The sequence below is a fragment of the Scyliorhinus canicula genome, chromosome 27 (assembly GCF_902713615.1).
Source record: "Scyliorhinus canicula chromosome 27, sScyCan1.1, whole genome shotgun sequence".
In the NCBI taxonomy this organism is placed as follows: domain Eukaryota; kingdom Metazoa; phylum Chordata; class Chondrichthyes; order Carcharhiniformes; family Scyliorhinidae; genus Scyliorhinus; species Scyliorhinus canicula.
Window position 1 is genome coordinate 17,017,599 of NC_052172.1, and position 12,203 is coordinate 17,029,801.

Here is a 12,203-nt window from a genome sequence, read left to right on the forward strand (position 1 = left end):
GCTGCACCTGCATGCTCGTTTTCTGTGACTCATGCACCAGGACACCCAGATCCCTCTGCATCGGAGCACTCTGAAGAAATGGCCGAGCGAGACACTCATGTTCAAGGTTAATTAGGGATTGGCAACAAATCCTGGCCCAGCCCCAGCGAAACGAATAAACAAGCAACGGGTACCACGATGAGGAGCAGAGGGTACTCACCTGTGGATGTAGCCGAGCTCATGGACAGAGCTGATAGCCAAAGCCAGCTCTGCGAGGTAGAATTGGGCCATGTCTTCTGGAAGGCGATCCCCAAACCTGCTCATCAAGGTCAGGAAATCCCCGCCCGCGTAGAAATCCATAATGAGGTACTGAAAGAAGGGAGACGTTACAGAAAAACACCCTCAGCACATTCACATGGGCGCCAAGGACGCTGGCAACGTGATGCACGTTCGCAGGATTGTAAAGAGCGGGCAGAGAGAGGGGCCCCAATCAGGTGGCACATTTTGCCTGTGGCACTATGACGCTTACCTCGGACTCAGAGGGTCGCGGGTTTAGATCCAGGCTGACACTTCCAGTGCGTTACCGAGGGGAGTGCTGCACTGTCAGAGCTGCTGTCTCCCTCGTGAGGTGTTGAACCAAGTGTGTGTCGTCTCAGGTAAGCACAGAGGATCCCAGGGCTTTATTCTGAGGGAAGGGAGGGACTCACTAGAGTCCATAGAATCCCTACCGTGCAGAAGGAGGCCATTCGGCCCATCTAGTCCGCACCGACCCTCTGAAAGAACGCCCAACCTCGGCTCCCCTGCCCTATCCCCGTAACCCCACCTAACCTGCACACCTCTGGACACTAAGGGGCAATTTAGCATGGCTAATCCACCTAACCTGCGCATCTTTTGGACTGTGGGAGGAAACCGGAGCACCCGGAGGAAACCCACGCAGACACGGGGAGAACGTGCAGACCCCGCACAGTCACTCGAGGCCGGAATCGAACTCGGGACCCCGGCGCTGTGAGGCAGCCGTGCTAACCCACTGTGCCACCGTGTCGTCCCAATAGCTATGGTCAATATTTACCCTTCGACCAAAAGCAATAAAAAAAACAGATGGCCGGGTCATTGCCACATTGCTTTGTCTGGGAGCTTGCTGTGCCTAAGTGCTGTGTTACCTCAATGATAGTCGTGAATACATTTCAAAAATTCATTCGTTAGCTGTGAGCGCGTTGGGAATTGCTCGGGTAGTGATAGGCGCTACATAAATGCAAGTTTGCTTTTTCCTTGTTCACTTCCCCGGAAAGCGCCAAATCCCTTTGGGACACGTCCCCACAGCCCCTCCGTGACCTCATTCACGTGTAGGGCAGTGTAGTGAAGTCCTCGGCCCATTGTAACCCCTTTGGTCACCCCCTTGAGCTGTCGGCGATGATGGTGATGTTCAATCAGTTCACTCAGGGAGGCCGAGTTGCTTTGGCAACAATCTAATATTCTGGTCCCTTTATCTAAGGATATACTGGCATTGGAGGCAGTCACTCGGAAGGTTCACTCGGTCGATCCCGGGTAGGGAGGGATTTTCAGACTGAGGAGAGGTTGAGTAGGTTGGGCCTGTGCTCACTGGGAGTTTAGACGAATGAGAGGCGACCTTATTGAGACGTATCGGATTCTCAGGGGGTTTGACAGGGTCGATGCTGAGAGGTTGTTTCCCCCTGTGGGAGAGTCTGGGACCAGAGAGCAGAATCTCAGAGTGAGGGGGGGTCACCCATTTCAGACAGAGAGGAGGAGGAATTTCTTCTCTCAGAGGGGAGTGAATCTGTGGAATTCTTTACCGCAGAGAGCTGTAGAGGCCGGGCCGTTAAGTGTGTTTTAGACTGAGATTTCTAATCAGTGAGGGAATCGAGGGTTATGGGGATAAGGCAGGAAAGTGGAATTGAGGATTATCACATCAGATCAGTCACGAACTCATTGAATGGAGCAGATTCGATGGGCCGAATGTTTTATCTTAATGTTGTAGAGCTCCCACGTCTGACAGTAGAAGCTCCAACATTCTTTCTCTCACCCCACTGGCCCGGAATCTCGCCCGCTCTCACCGCCAGCCAATGGAAGGATTTTGCAGGTTGAGATTGAACCTGTTTTGGCCGGGTTACAAGGCGCATCTTGGCCGTCACATCCTGGGGTGGGATTCGAAACCGGAGCTTCCGGCTCAGAGGCAGAGATGCTAAACCCACTGTGTCACGTGACCTCCAGCCAGTCCAGCGTGAACCGGCCTAAACACGCATGCTCCCCGCACTGTTCGCGTTTTAACTTCAGGGTTACAGAAACCCTGTAAAGGTGAAGGATTCACCGGTCATTACAGTCACAAATAAGGGTTGATGGTTCAGCGGAGTCTGGGGGGAAACAGGGTCAGTAAGGGTCAGGGATGGCTCTCAATCAGGAAGGGTCTGTGATGGGACAGCTTTGTTGTATGGTTGAGTTTGATGATAAAGCCGGGGTTCTCTCTGCGAAGCGGGCTCCCTGCGATTCTCTGCCAGCTGAGGTTGCAGTTGCCTGAAGAACCTTACCAGATGACCCTCACCCTGAAAGGCAAAGTGAAGTTTGGTGATCCACGGACTGTTGCTGTTGACAAGGACATCCCGCTCCTCACGGAAACAAGCAGCCTGGGGAAATCGTTTGAAATAAGTCACGGCCTCGTTAAAGGTTTAACACAAAAATGCCACACGCCACAGTCCCGATTATTCAAGCGGGGCAGACACCGGACCCTGGCTCAATGGGCATGAGCCCAACTCCAGCCCAAATCACTGTGACCGACTGGCTACAGTATCAATCCAATTCCTCATATCATAATGCTACCCCCAATTAGATCACAAACAGGAACAGGAGTAGGTCGTTCAGCCCCTCAAGCCTAGATATCCCCATGCTGTACCTGTCCTGGGAGTGTTTGATGGGGACAGTGTAGAGGGAGCTTTACTCTGTATCTAACCCCGTGCTGTACCTGTCCTGGGAGTGTTTGATGGGGACAGTGTAGAGGGAGCTTTACTCTGTATCTAACCCCGTACTGTACCTGTCCTGGGAGTGTTTGATGGGGACAGTGTAGAGGGAGCTTTACTCTGTATCTAACCCTGTGCTGTACCTGTCCTTGAAATGTTTGACGCGGACAGTGTAGAGGGAGCTTTACTCTGTATCTAACCCCGTGCTGTACCTGCCCTGGGAGTGTTTGATGGGGACAGTGTAAAGGAAGCTTTACTCTGTATCTAACCCCGTGCTGTACCTGTCCTGGGAGTGTTTGATGGGGACAGTGTAGAGGGAGCTTTACTCTGTATCTAACCCCGTGCTGTACCTGCCCTGGGAGTGTTTGATGGGGACAGTGTAAAGGAAGCTTTACTCTGTATCTAACCCCGTGCTGTACCTGTCCTGGGAGTGTTTGATGGGGACAGTGTAGAGGGAGCTTTACTCTGTATCTAACCCTGTGCTGTACCTGTCCTGGGAGTGTTTGATGGGGACAGTGTAGAGGGAGCTTTACTCTGTATCTAACCCCGTGCTGTACCTGTCCTGGGAGTGTTTGATGGGGACAGTGTAGAGGGAGCTTTACTCTATATCTAATCCCGTGCTGTACCTGTCCTGGGAGTGTTTGATGGGGGCAGTGTAGTGGGAGCTTTACTCTGTATCTAACCCCGTGCTGTACCTGTCCTGGGAGTGTTTGATGGGGACAGTGTAGAGGGAGCTTTACTCTGTATCTAACTCCGTGCTGTACCTGCCCTGGGAGTGTTTGATGGGGACAGTGTAGAGGGAGCTTTACTCTGTATCTAACCCTGTGCTGTACCTGTCCTGGGAGTGTTTGATGGGGACAGTGTAGAGGGAGCTTTACTCTGTATCTAACCCTGTGCTGTACCTGTCCTGGGAGTGTTTGATGGGGACAGTGTAGAGGGAGCTTTACTCTGTATCTAACCCTGTAAAGTTTTAAACAGATCCTGAACTGCAAAATGAGCCCACGAATCATGACAAGGGTGGGAACTGATCCGCAATCAACCCTGTTTTCTCCGAAGCAGAGATGCATGAGCAGGTGATAAGGCTGCCAACTCGCCAAGGCAAAACTCCACGGAGCACAAGGGCACATGAAGAAACAGAGAGCGGCATTAATAGCCAAACTGCAGGCTGGGCTCCAGGATGAGAAATGTACGGGTGTGTTACCCTCCCGGTTGATGTTATGACTGAACGTAGAACATAGAACATAGAACGATACAGCGCAGTACAGGCCCTTCAGCCCTCAATGTTGCACCGACATGGAAAAAAACTAAAGGCCATCTAACCTACACTATGCCCTTATCATCCATATGCTTATCCAATAAACTTTTAAATGCCCTCAATGTTGGCGAGTTCACTACTGTTGCAGGTAGGGCATTCCACGGCCTCACCACTCTTTGCGTAAAAAACCCACCTCTGACTTCTGTCCTATATCTATTAACCCTCAATTTAAGGCTATGTCCCCTCGTGCTAGCCACCTCCATCCGCGGGAGAAGGCTCTCGCTGTCCACCCTATATAACCCTCTGATCATTTTGTATGCCTCTATTAGGTCACCTCTTAACCTTCTTCTCTCTAACGAAAACAACCTCAAGTCCATCAGCCTTTCCTCATAAGATTTTCCCTCCATACCAGGCAACATCCTGGTAAACCTCCTCTGCACCCGTTCCAAAGCTTCCACATCCTTCCTATAATGAGGCGACCAGAACTGTACGCAATACTCCAAATGCGGCCGTACTAGAGTTTTGTACAACTGCAACATGACCTCATGGCTCCGGAACTCAATCCCTCTACCAATAAAGGCCATCACACCATAGGCCTTCTTCACAACCCTATCAACCTGGGTGGCAACTTTCAGGGATCTATGTACATGGACACCGAGATCCCTCTGCTCATCCACACTACCAAGAATTTTACCATTAGCCAAATATTCCTTATTCCTGTTATTGGACTGGACAGGAAGATGCCGGAATGGAACCCTGGGTCAACAGGACTGTAACCTCTTTTTCAATAAAACGTGGGGGAACAGTCATAGGGTTAGTTCCATCGACAAGAAAGAAAACATTGGTTAAACATTAAAACATTGGATTATCATGCAATGCTCCTTCACTCCCCCTCCCTTAGCTTAACAATTAACGCAGGTTTTTAGGATCAGCAAGGTGGCCCCGAATGCGCACGTTCCTGATCTGAACGTTAGTGGTCTCCACGGAGCTCCGCGACCTCTCACCTCCTCTCGGTTTAACATGTCCCACTTGTTCATCCTCTTCATGGCAAACACGCGGTCCGTTTGCTTCAGCCTCACCACTGCGATCTAGCGGAGGGAATGGAGGACATTTATAACGCCTTACCCAGAGAGGGGGAGTGTGGGGGGGGGGGGGATCATTCCAGTTCACCCAGGGCACCGAGGGGCGTATCCCTAATCCCAATGGGCCCAGCGGACTGTTCAAGTCACAGGTGGGCAGGGAACGGTGGTTAACCGCCTTGCCACGGACCGGGAACACTTCACAAAGAGCCAAGGGTTCGTGAACTCTGGGGGAAGGTGGTTACGATATCGGACCAGGCCCCAAGTGTGATGGGGAAACTGGACAAAAACCCCAATATTTCAATTTTGTAAGACTGTGAGGGGAGGATACCTGGCCCCAGGAGTGACTTCACGTGGAAACAGGGAGGTGGTGCGCATAGCAACCTGGGTAACCCCCCCCCAATCTGACCCATCCGTGACGGAGAATGTAGGTGTGGTGAATGTAATTTAGTAATTCACACTGTATTTACCAATACCATTGTAAACGCAGTAGCGTTATCCGACCACTAGGGGGAGCAGCTCTGGGAATGCTCGGGAGTTTGTACAGGGCTCCACCCTTGGCTCCGCCCACGACTCCTCCCCCTAGACTGCTGTATAAATACCCTTGTCCTGGAACCATCAGCAGGTCATGCATTAGACTTCCCAGCCTCCTCCACACCGAGCAAACTCCGAAGAAGGAGGAGAAAGGGCACCAGCATGGGCCAGTTGGGCCGAATGGCCTGTTTCTGGGTTGGAAATTATTTGCTTGTCTTCCCGATACTAGAGGTTATAGTTTTGCCGGATGGAGGGTTCCCTTGCCCTCAGCGGTGGGAAGCTTGTGGGAGCCATTTCGCGAGCTGCCATTCAGAGGGCAAAGGCGCTAGGCGGTTTCCCCGGGCGATCTCGCTCAGGGTGGCGGCGATGTTTTACTGGCAGCGTCTGGGCACCTACCTCGCTGAAGGCCCCTCGGCCGATGACTTTCAGCACCTCAAAGTCGCCCCTGTGCAGCTGCCTGCACCTCGCCTCCCTCACGATGGGACGGGCTGGGGGGGGGAAACATCAAAACAAGAGGCCGTCAGTCGCTCTCCCTGCGCTGCTCGCATTCCCGCCGGCGAAGTGGGGCTTCCAGCGGTGGGTCAGGCCAGTGCCGCGGTGTCGGAGGGAGAGGGGGGGAGGGGGAGGGGGAGAGAGAGGGGGGGGGGAGAGGGAGGGAGGGAGAGAGGGGGGAGAGGGAGGGAGGAGAGGGAGGGGGAGCGATAGGGAGGGGGAGAGAGGGGGGAGAGAGAGGGAGGGAGGGGGGAGAGGGAGGGGGAGCGACGCTGCCCATGGTCGAATTGCCTGCCGTTTACTTGCCATCCCGACTCCCCTCCCCGAGGTGTTTGGGGTCGTGGAGAGGGGTGAGGAATCACAGCATGGGGAGGGGGTTGTGTTGTGGTGGGTGAAGGGGGTGTGGGGAGGAAGGGAAGGGGCAAAATCTCCTGCACTCAATCCACCAATCAGAAAGAAACAAAATCACCAGATATCTGCCCCCCTCCCCCTTGGCGTAATGAGGCCTGTTGAGATTTAGACTGCTGCAGATTGATCCTGGTGCGAGTTACAGCCCATCAAACTGGCTGGGATGAGGAGATATAATCGTGTTATTCAAATTCACAAAGTTATTTATCGAAAGAGCAAATAAAGGGAGCAATACGGTGAGGTAGCACAGATTCAGGCTCGACCGTGACGCCATGCACAGTCGAATAGTCCACCCGTGCTGACTGCGCAGATCGCCTGTGAGGAATTGCTCTGCTAAACACCTCCATTCAGGCTGTGAGCACGACCCCGAGCTTCTCTCCTCCGCCCACCACCTTAACTCCCAGGCCCACTCCTGCTCCTCGGTTTGCTAGGCCGGCCCGTCCCAGTGAGACCCAATGGAAGATGGAGGAACAGAACCGCACCTTCCGATTTGACGGACCTTTTGGAAGTCGGCACAGAGTTCAACCGTCGCACCCTCGCAGCCCCCCCCCCCCACCCAACCCCGGAGCCCTGGGATAGCACCTACCCATCAACAGACTCAAAAACGGATGATCTACCGACCTTCCCACTGATGTTTGTGGGATCGTGCTGTGCGCAGATTTGCTGCCGCCTTTCCTCCGGTGACTGCGCTTGGGGAGGGTAGTGGGGGGCGGGGGGGGGGGGGGGGGGGGGGGGGGAGGACTTTACGGGAGAGAAGCAGGAAGAAATAGAATGAGATAGAAATTGTTTCCTTCTTAATCAAACCCTATATTTATTCCCGGATTTAGCTTCCACCATGCGGGCCTGCGGGCTGTGAAGGAATGGAACGCCGGGGGGGGGGGTGGGGGGGGGGATAGATTGTGGTTGCGGACGGGCAGGGACAACTGTTGCAGCCTGGCTGAAGTCATCCTCTCTTAATTATGTTCAGAGCTGATCCAGGCATCTTGACTACTTGGCACCACTCCCAGTCCTCGGCCGAGGTTTTTGATACCCTTCCTTCCCCCCCCCAACCAAGAAAAATAGCCCCCGGCCTTTCTCTCGTGTTGCTGCCGCCGTGCCTTCTGGCACGGGGCGGTCATCAGCGTGTGAGCTGAGGCCAGCTATTCAACTGCAGTGTGCGTCCATCCTATCCCCAATAACCCCCGCCTAACCTTTTTGGACACTAAAGGGCAATTTTTCCACGGCCAATCTATCCTAACCTGCACGTCTTTGGACTGCGGGAGGAAACCGGAGCGCCCGGAGGAAACCCACGCAGACACGGGGGGAGAACGCGCAGACTCCGCACAGACAGTCACCCGAGGCCGGGAATCGAACCTGGGACCCTGGAGCTGTGAAGCAAGTGTGCTAACCGCTGTGCCACCATGCTGCCCACGGACGAGGGAGTTTGGATGGTGCGGATGGTTTGGTGAAGCTAGCTTTGTTCTCCTAGTAGGAGAGAAGATTGAGAGTGGGGCTTGATCAAGGTGTTTGAAACCACACTGGGGGGCGGGGGCGGGGAGGGGGGGGGGGGGGGGGGCTTCTGATCAGAGTCGATCGGGAGGAAATATTCCGACTGAAGGGCTGGGAATTGGCTGGGAAGCAGAGGGCACTGATTTCAGGTGAACGGGGAAAGAGGCAACATGGACGTGAGGGAAAACATTTTTACGTAGCGGGCGGTTAGGATCTGGGATGCGCGGATTTAACGGCGACTTTCAAAGAAAAACGGGATAAATGCTGGAAGGAAATTTGTGTTAGAAAACATGGTGGGGGGAATGGAACTATCAAAATTGCTCTTGCCGAGGGCTAGCATGGGCTTATTGGGCAGAATGGCCTCCTTCCATGCTGGAACCATTCAATGATTCCACGGGTGTTGAGGGTAACGATAGCAAATACGTTGCTGAACAAACTCAGACAACAATAACATTTCTTTTACTTTCCCAATTAAGGGGCAATTTAGCGTGGCCAATCCACCTACCCTGCACATCTTTGGGTTGTGGGGGCGAAACCCACACAGACACGGGGAGAATGTGCAAACTCCACACGGACAGTGACCCGGGGCCGGGATTGAACCCAGGTCCTCAGCGCCGTGAGGCAGCAGGGCTAACCACTGCGCCACCGTGCCGTCCTGAAAATTGCATTTATCTAGCACCTCTCACATTGCGAAATATCCCAAGGTGCTTCAGTGTAGTGTTAGCAGCCAAAGGTTTGACACCTCAGGAGGTATTAGAATAGACGGGCACATGTTTGGACAAAGAGGGTTCTAAAGGAGAGATTGAGAGTCGGAGAAGTTTAATAATAATAATAATCGCTTATTGTCACGAGTAGGCTTGAATGGAGTGACTGTGAAAGGCCCCTAGTCGCCACATTCTGGCGCCTGTTCGGGGAGGCCGGTACGGGAATTGAACCCGCGCTGCTGGCCTTGTTCTGCATTGCAAGCCAGCTGTTTAGCCCACTGTGCTAAACCAGCCCTCAGGTTCAGGCATGGGGGGTTGGTCAAGGAGCCAGAAGTAGAGGAGGGCGGAGAATTCGGAGGGTTGGGTGGGGGCTGCCGTGATTACAGAGATCGGGAGGGAGCGAGGAGGCCATGGGGAGGGGGGGGGGGTTGAAACCAAGGTTGAGGATCAGTAAATCGAGGCGGTCGAGATGGGCGAGCGCAGGGGGTGATGGGTGAGCAGGATTTGCTCTGGGTCAGTATTTAGAAATCTCTCTCAGCACAGATTCGGGAGTTGAACATCAGACCCTCGGGTCTGTAGAACTGACTCAATGATTGGTTCATTTCGGCCATTTTAGGCCGAGGTGAAAGGTTAATGTCACATTTCTTATTGGACACCCATTATATCCTTCATAACCAACAGTGCCTGAGAGCACTCAGCCACCCTTTCCTATCTCAGTTCCTGCTCCTGTGCACGCCAGGGTAAAATATAATGATTTGCTCTTGCCCAGAGCTTTATGGAGAGTAGGGAGGTTTATAGAGTCCACAAACTGAGAGACATAGAGGAATAATGGTGGGAACACACAGAGGAAGGGAATTGGGGAACGGTATGCGATATGACGGAGCTCGTGTTGCCGTCTCTCCCTCTGAGCCGGGAGCTCCGGGTTCGAGTCCCGCCCCAGGACCCGATGGCCAAGGAAGGTGGAGTCTCAACCTGCAAAATCCTTCCAAACATTCGCCAATGGCTGGCGGTGAGAGTGAGAGAGATTCCTGACCAGCCACGCTTTTTTTTATACATTTAGAGTACCCAATTCATTTTTTTCCAATTAAGGGGCAATTTAGCGTGGCCAATCCACCTAACCCTGCACATCCTTTCGGGTTGTGGGGGCGAAACCCACGCAGACACGGGGAGAATGTGCAAACTCCACACGGACAGTGACCCAGAGCCGGGATCGAACCCGGGACCTCGGCGTCGTGAGGCTGCAGTGCTAACCACTGCGCCACCGCGATGCCCCTGATCTGCCACACCTGAGTGGCGGCCCTCCCCCCCCCACCAGCTGTAAGCCCCCAGCGACAGACTAGCGACCTGTCACGGGAATTGCCAACGATGGAAACAGATGGAAGTCTGCCTTGGCATGTCAATGGGAGCGGGAGGGAGAATTGGGAGATGGATTTCGGCTCTCGAAGAGGGACATGTGGATCACTGCCTGCCCCCGAGGTTACCCCAGGTGGCCGGTCGCACACTCACATGACGCGGCTTAGACCCCAGGAGAGAAGAGTCCGGAACCCTCAACCCCACCACTCGCAGGAGCCCACACAACGAGACCGGCTCTTCCTCAATTAATGTTCACAAGGGGGAAACGTCGACACTTCAGGAATTCATCATTCCTTTACGGTATTTAACAAGAATAGGGATGGATTCCTGATATCCAGTTGCGGAAACGCAGCCAAACTTCCTGGGATTCAGGATGATGTCCATCGCGGAAAATCTGCAGCGGGGAGGCGGCGAAATGGAGCTCGTTTCACGGGAGAGAAGGGCGCTGATGGAGCCGCGATTGCCACCGCGGGGTGTCCCAGAGCCCCTCAGAGCCGTCGCAGTGTGTGGGAAGAGCGTCAGTCAACGTGTGCACAGCAAGATCCCATAGAAATGACCGGATGTTCCATTGCGAGTGCCGATCGCGGGCGAAATATTGGACAAGCTACCGGGCGGGGGAGGGGTGTCAGCTGACCACTGATGCTTTCCATCTCCCCCCCCCACCCCCCACCCCCCCCCCCCCACACCCCCGGCTGAAATGCACTTACCCCAGACGAGGAAATCCCGGACGGGTTTCTCGCCCGCCAGGGCTGAGCGGCTCAGCTCCTCGAACACGCAAATCAAAACGTCCAGCAGCCCCTCGACCCCGATGAGCCCTCCCGTTAAACTCAGCGGCTCCAGCGCTCGCGGTCGGAGATCTGCCGACATTTCCGCCTGACAGTCACTCTCTTCCCCCGTCACGGGTTCGGTTTCGTCACATCCTTCCGCACGTTTACCCTCGGTACTGTGAATCGGACAAAAACCTCTTCACACGACCCGCCTGACGATGATTCCTTGTTCTCGCTCTGCTTGCTTTGCCCTCTAATACTGGGTGACCAACTGGTCGCCTGTCTAAATGCTGCTGCCGACCACAATGAGCATTCCTCTTAAAGCAAGGATTATCATTGCACACTTAATATTTTGCACTGAGGGATTTTTAAAAAAATGGCTTCTTGGTTGCTGATGGATTAGGCGACGAATCTACAATTTTCACATTAATTGCTCGAGATGCCCAGAGCCTAACGGTCCGGTCAGTGCTGGGCATCGTCATGGAGGAGACAAAACAGCTTAGAGAGCAGCAAAGCCCCAAGTCTCTCCCAAAGTCACTGTTAAGAAGTAAAAGTAGAGTAAAGCTCCCTCTACACTGTCCCCATCAAACACTCCCAGGGCAGGTACAGCACGGGGTTAGATACAGAGTAAAGCTCCCTCTACACTGTCCCCATCAAACACTCCCAGGACAGGTACAGCACAGGATTAGATACAGAGTAAAGCTCCCTCTACACTGTCCCCATCAAACACTCCCAGGACAGGTACAGCACGGGGTTAGATACAGAGTAAAGCTCCCTCTACACTGTCCCCATCAAACACTCCCAGGACAGGTACAGCACGGGGTTAGATACAGAGTAAAGCTCCCTCTACACTGTCCCCATCAAACACTCCCAGGACAGGTACAGCACGGGGTTAGATACAGAGTAAAGCTTCCTCTACACTGTCCCCATCAAACACTCCCAGGACACGTACAGCACGGGGTTAGATACAGAGTAAAGCTCCCTCTACACTGTCCCCATCAAACACTCCCAGGACAGGTACAGCACGGGGTTAGATACAGAGTAAAGCTCCCTCTACACTGTCCCCATCAAACACTCCCAGGACAGGTACAGCACGGGGTTAGATACAGAGTAAAGCTCCCTCTACACTGTCCCTGTTATATTACGTTATAGTATTATCTCATTACTCTTCAGCG

General features: G+C 53.6%; 1 protein-coding gene across 1 annotated transcript in view; it reads right to left on the reverse strand.

The window, feature by feature from the left end:
* Positions 1-11,150, reverse strand: part of LOC119957714 (serine/threonine-protein kinase MRCK beta-like) — a 42,586-nt gene extending 31,436 nt beyond the window's left edge. The window contains exons 1-5 of the mRNA XM_038785794.1: positions 10,969-11,150; positions 6,213-6,304; positions 5,208-5,291; positions 2,523-2,618; positions 200-348 (exon numbers count right to left, since the gene is read on the reverse strand). Of these exons, the coding sequence (XP_038641722.1) occupies positions 200-348; positions 2,523-2,618; positions 5,208-5,291; positions 6,213-6,304; positions 10,969-11,128 (581 nt within the window). The 5' untranslated portion in view covers positions 11,129-11,150. The remainder of the gene's footprint in view (positions 1-199; positions 349-2,522; positions 2,619-5,207; positions 5,292-6,212; positions 6,305-10,968) is intronic.
* Between the last annotated feature and the right edge of the window lie 1,053 nt (positions 11,151-12,203).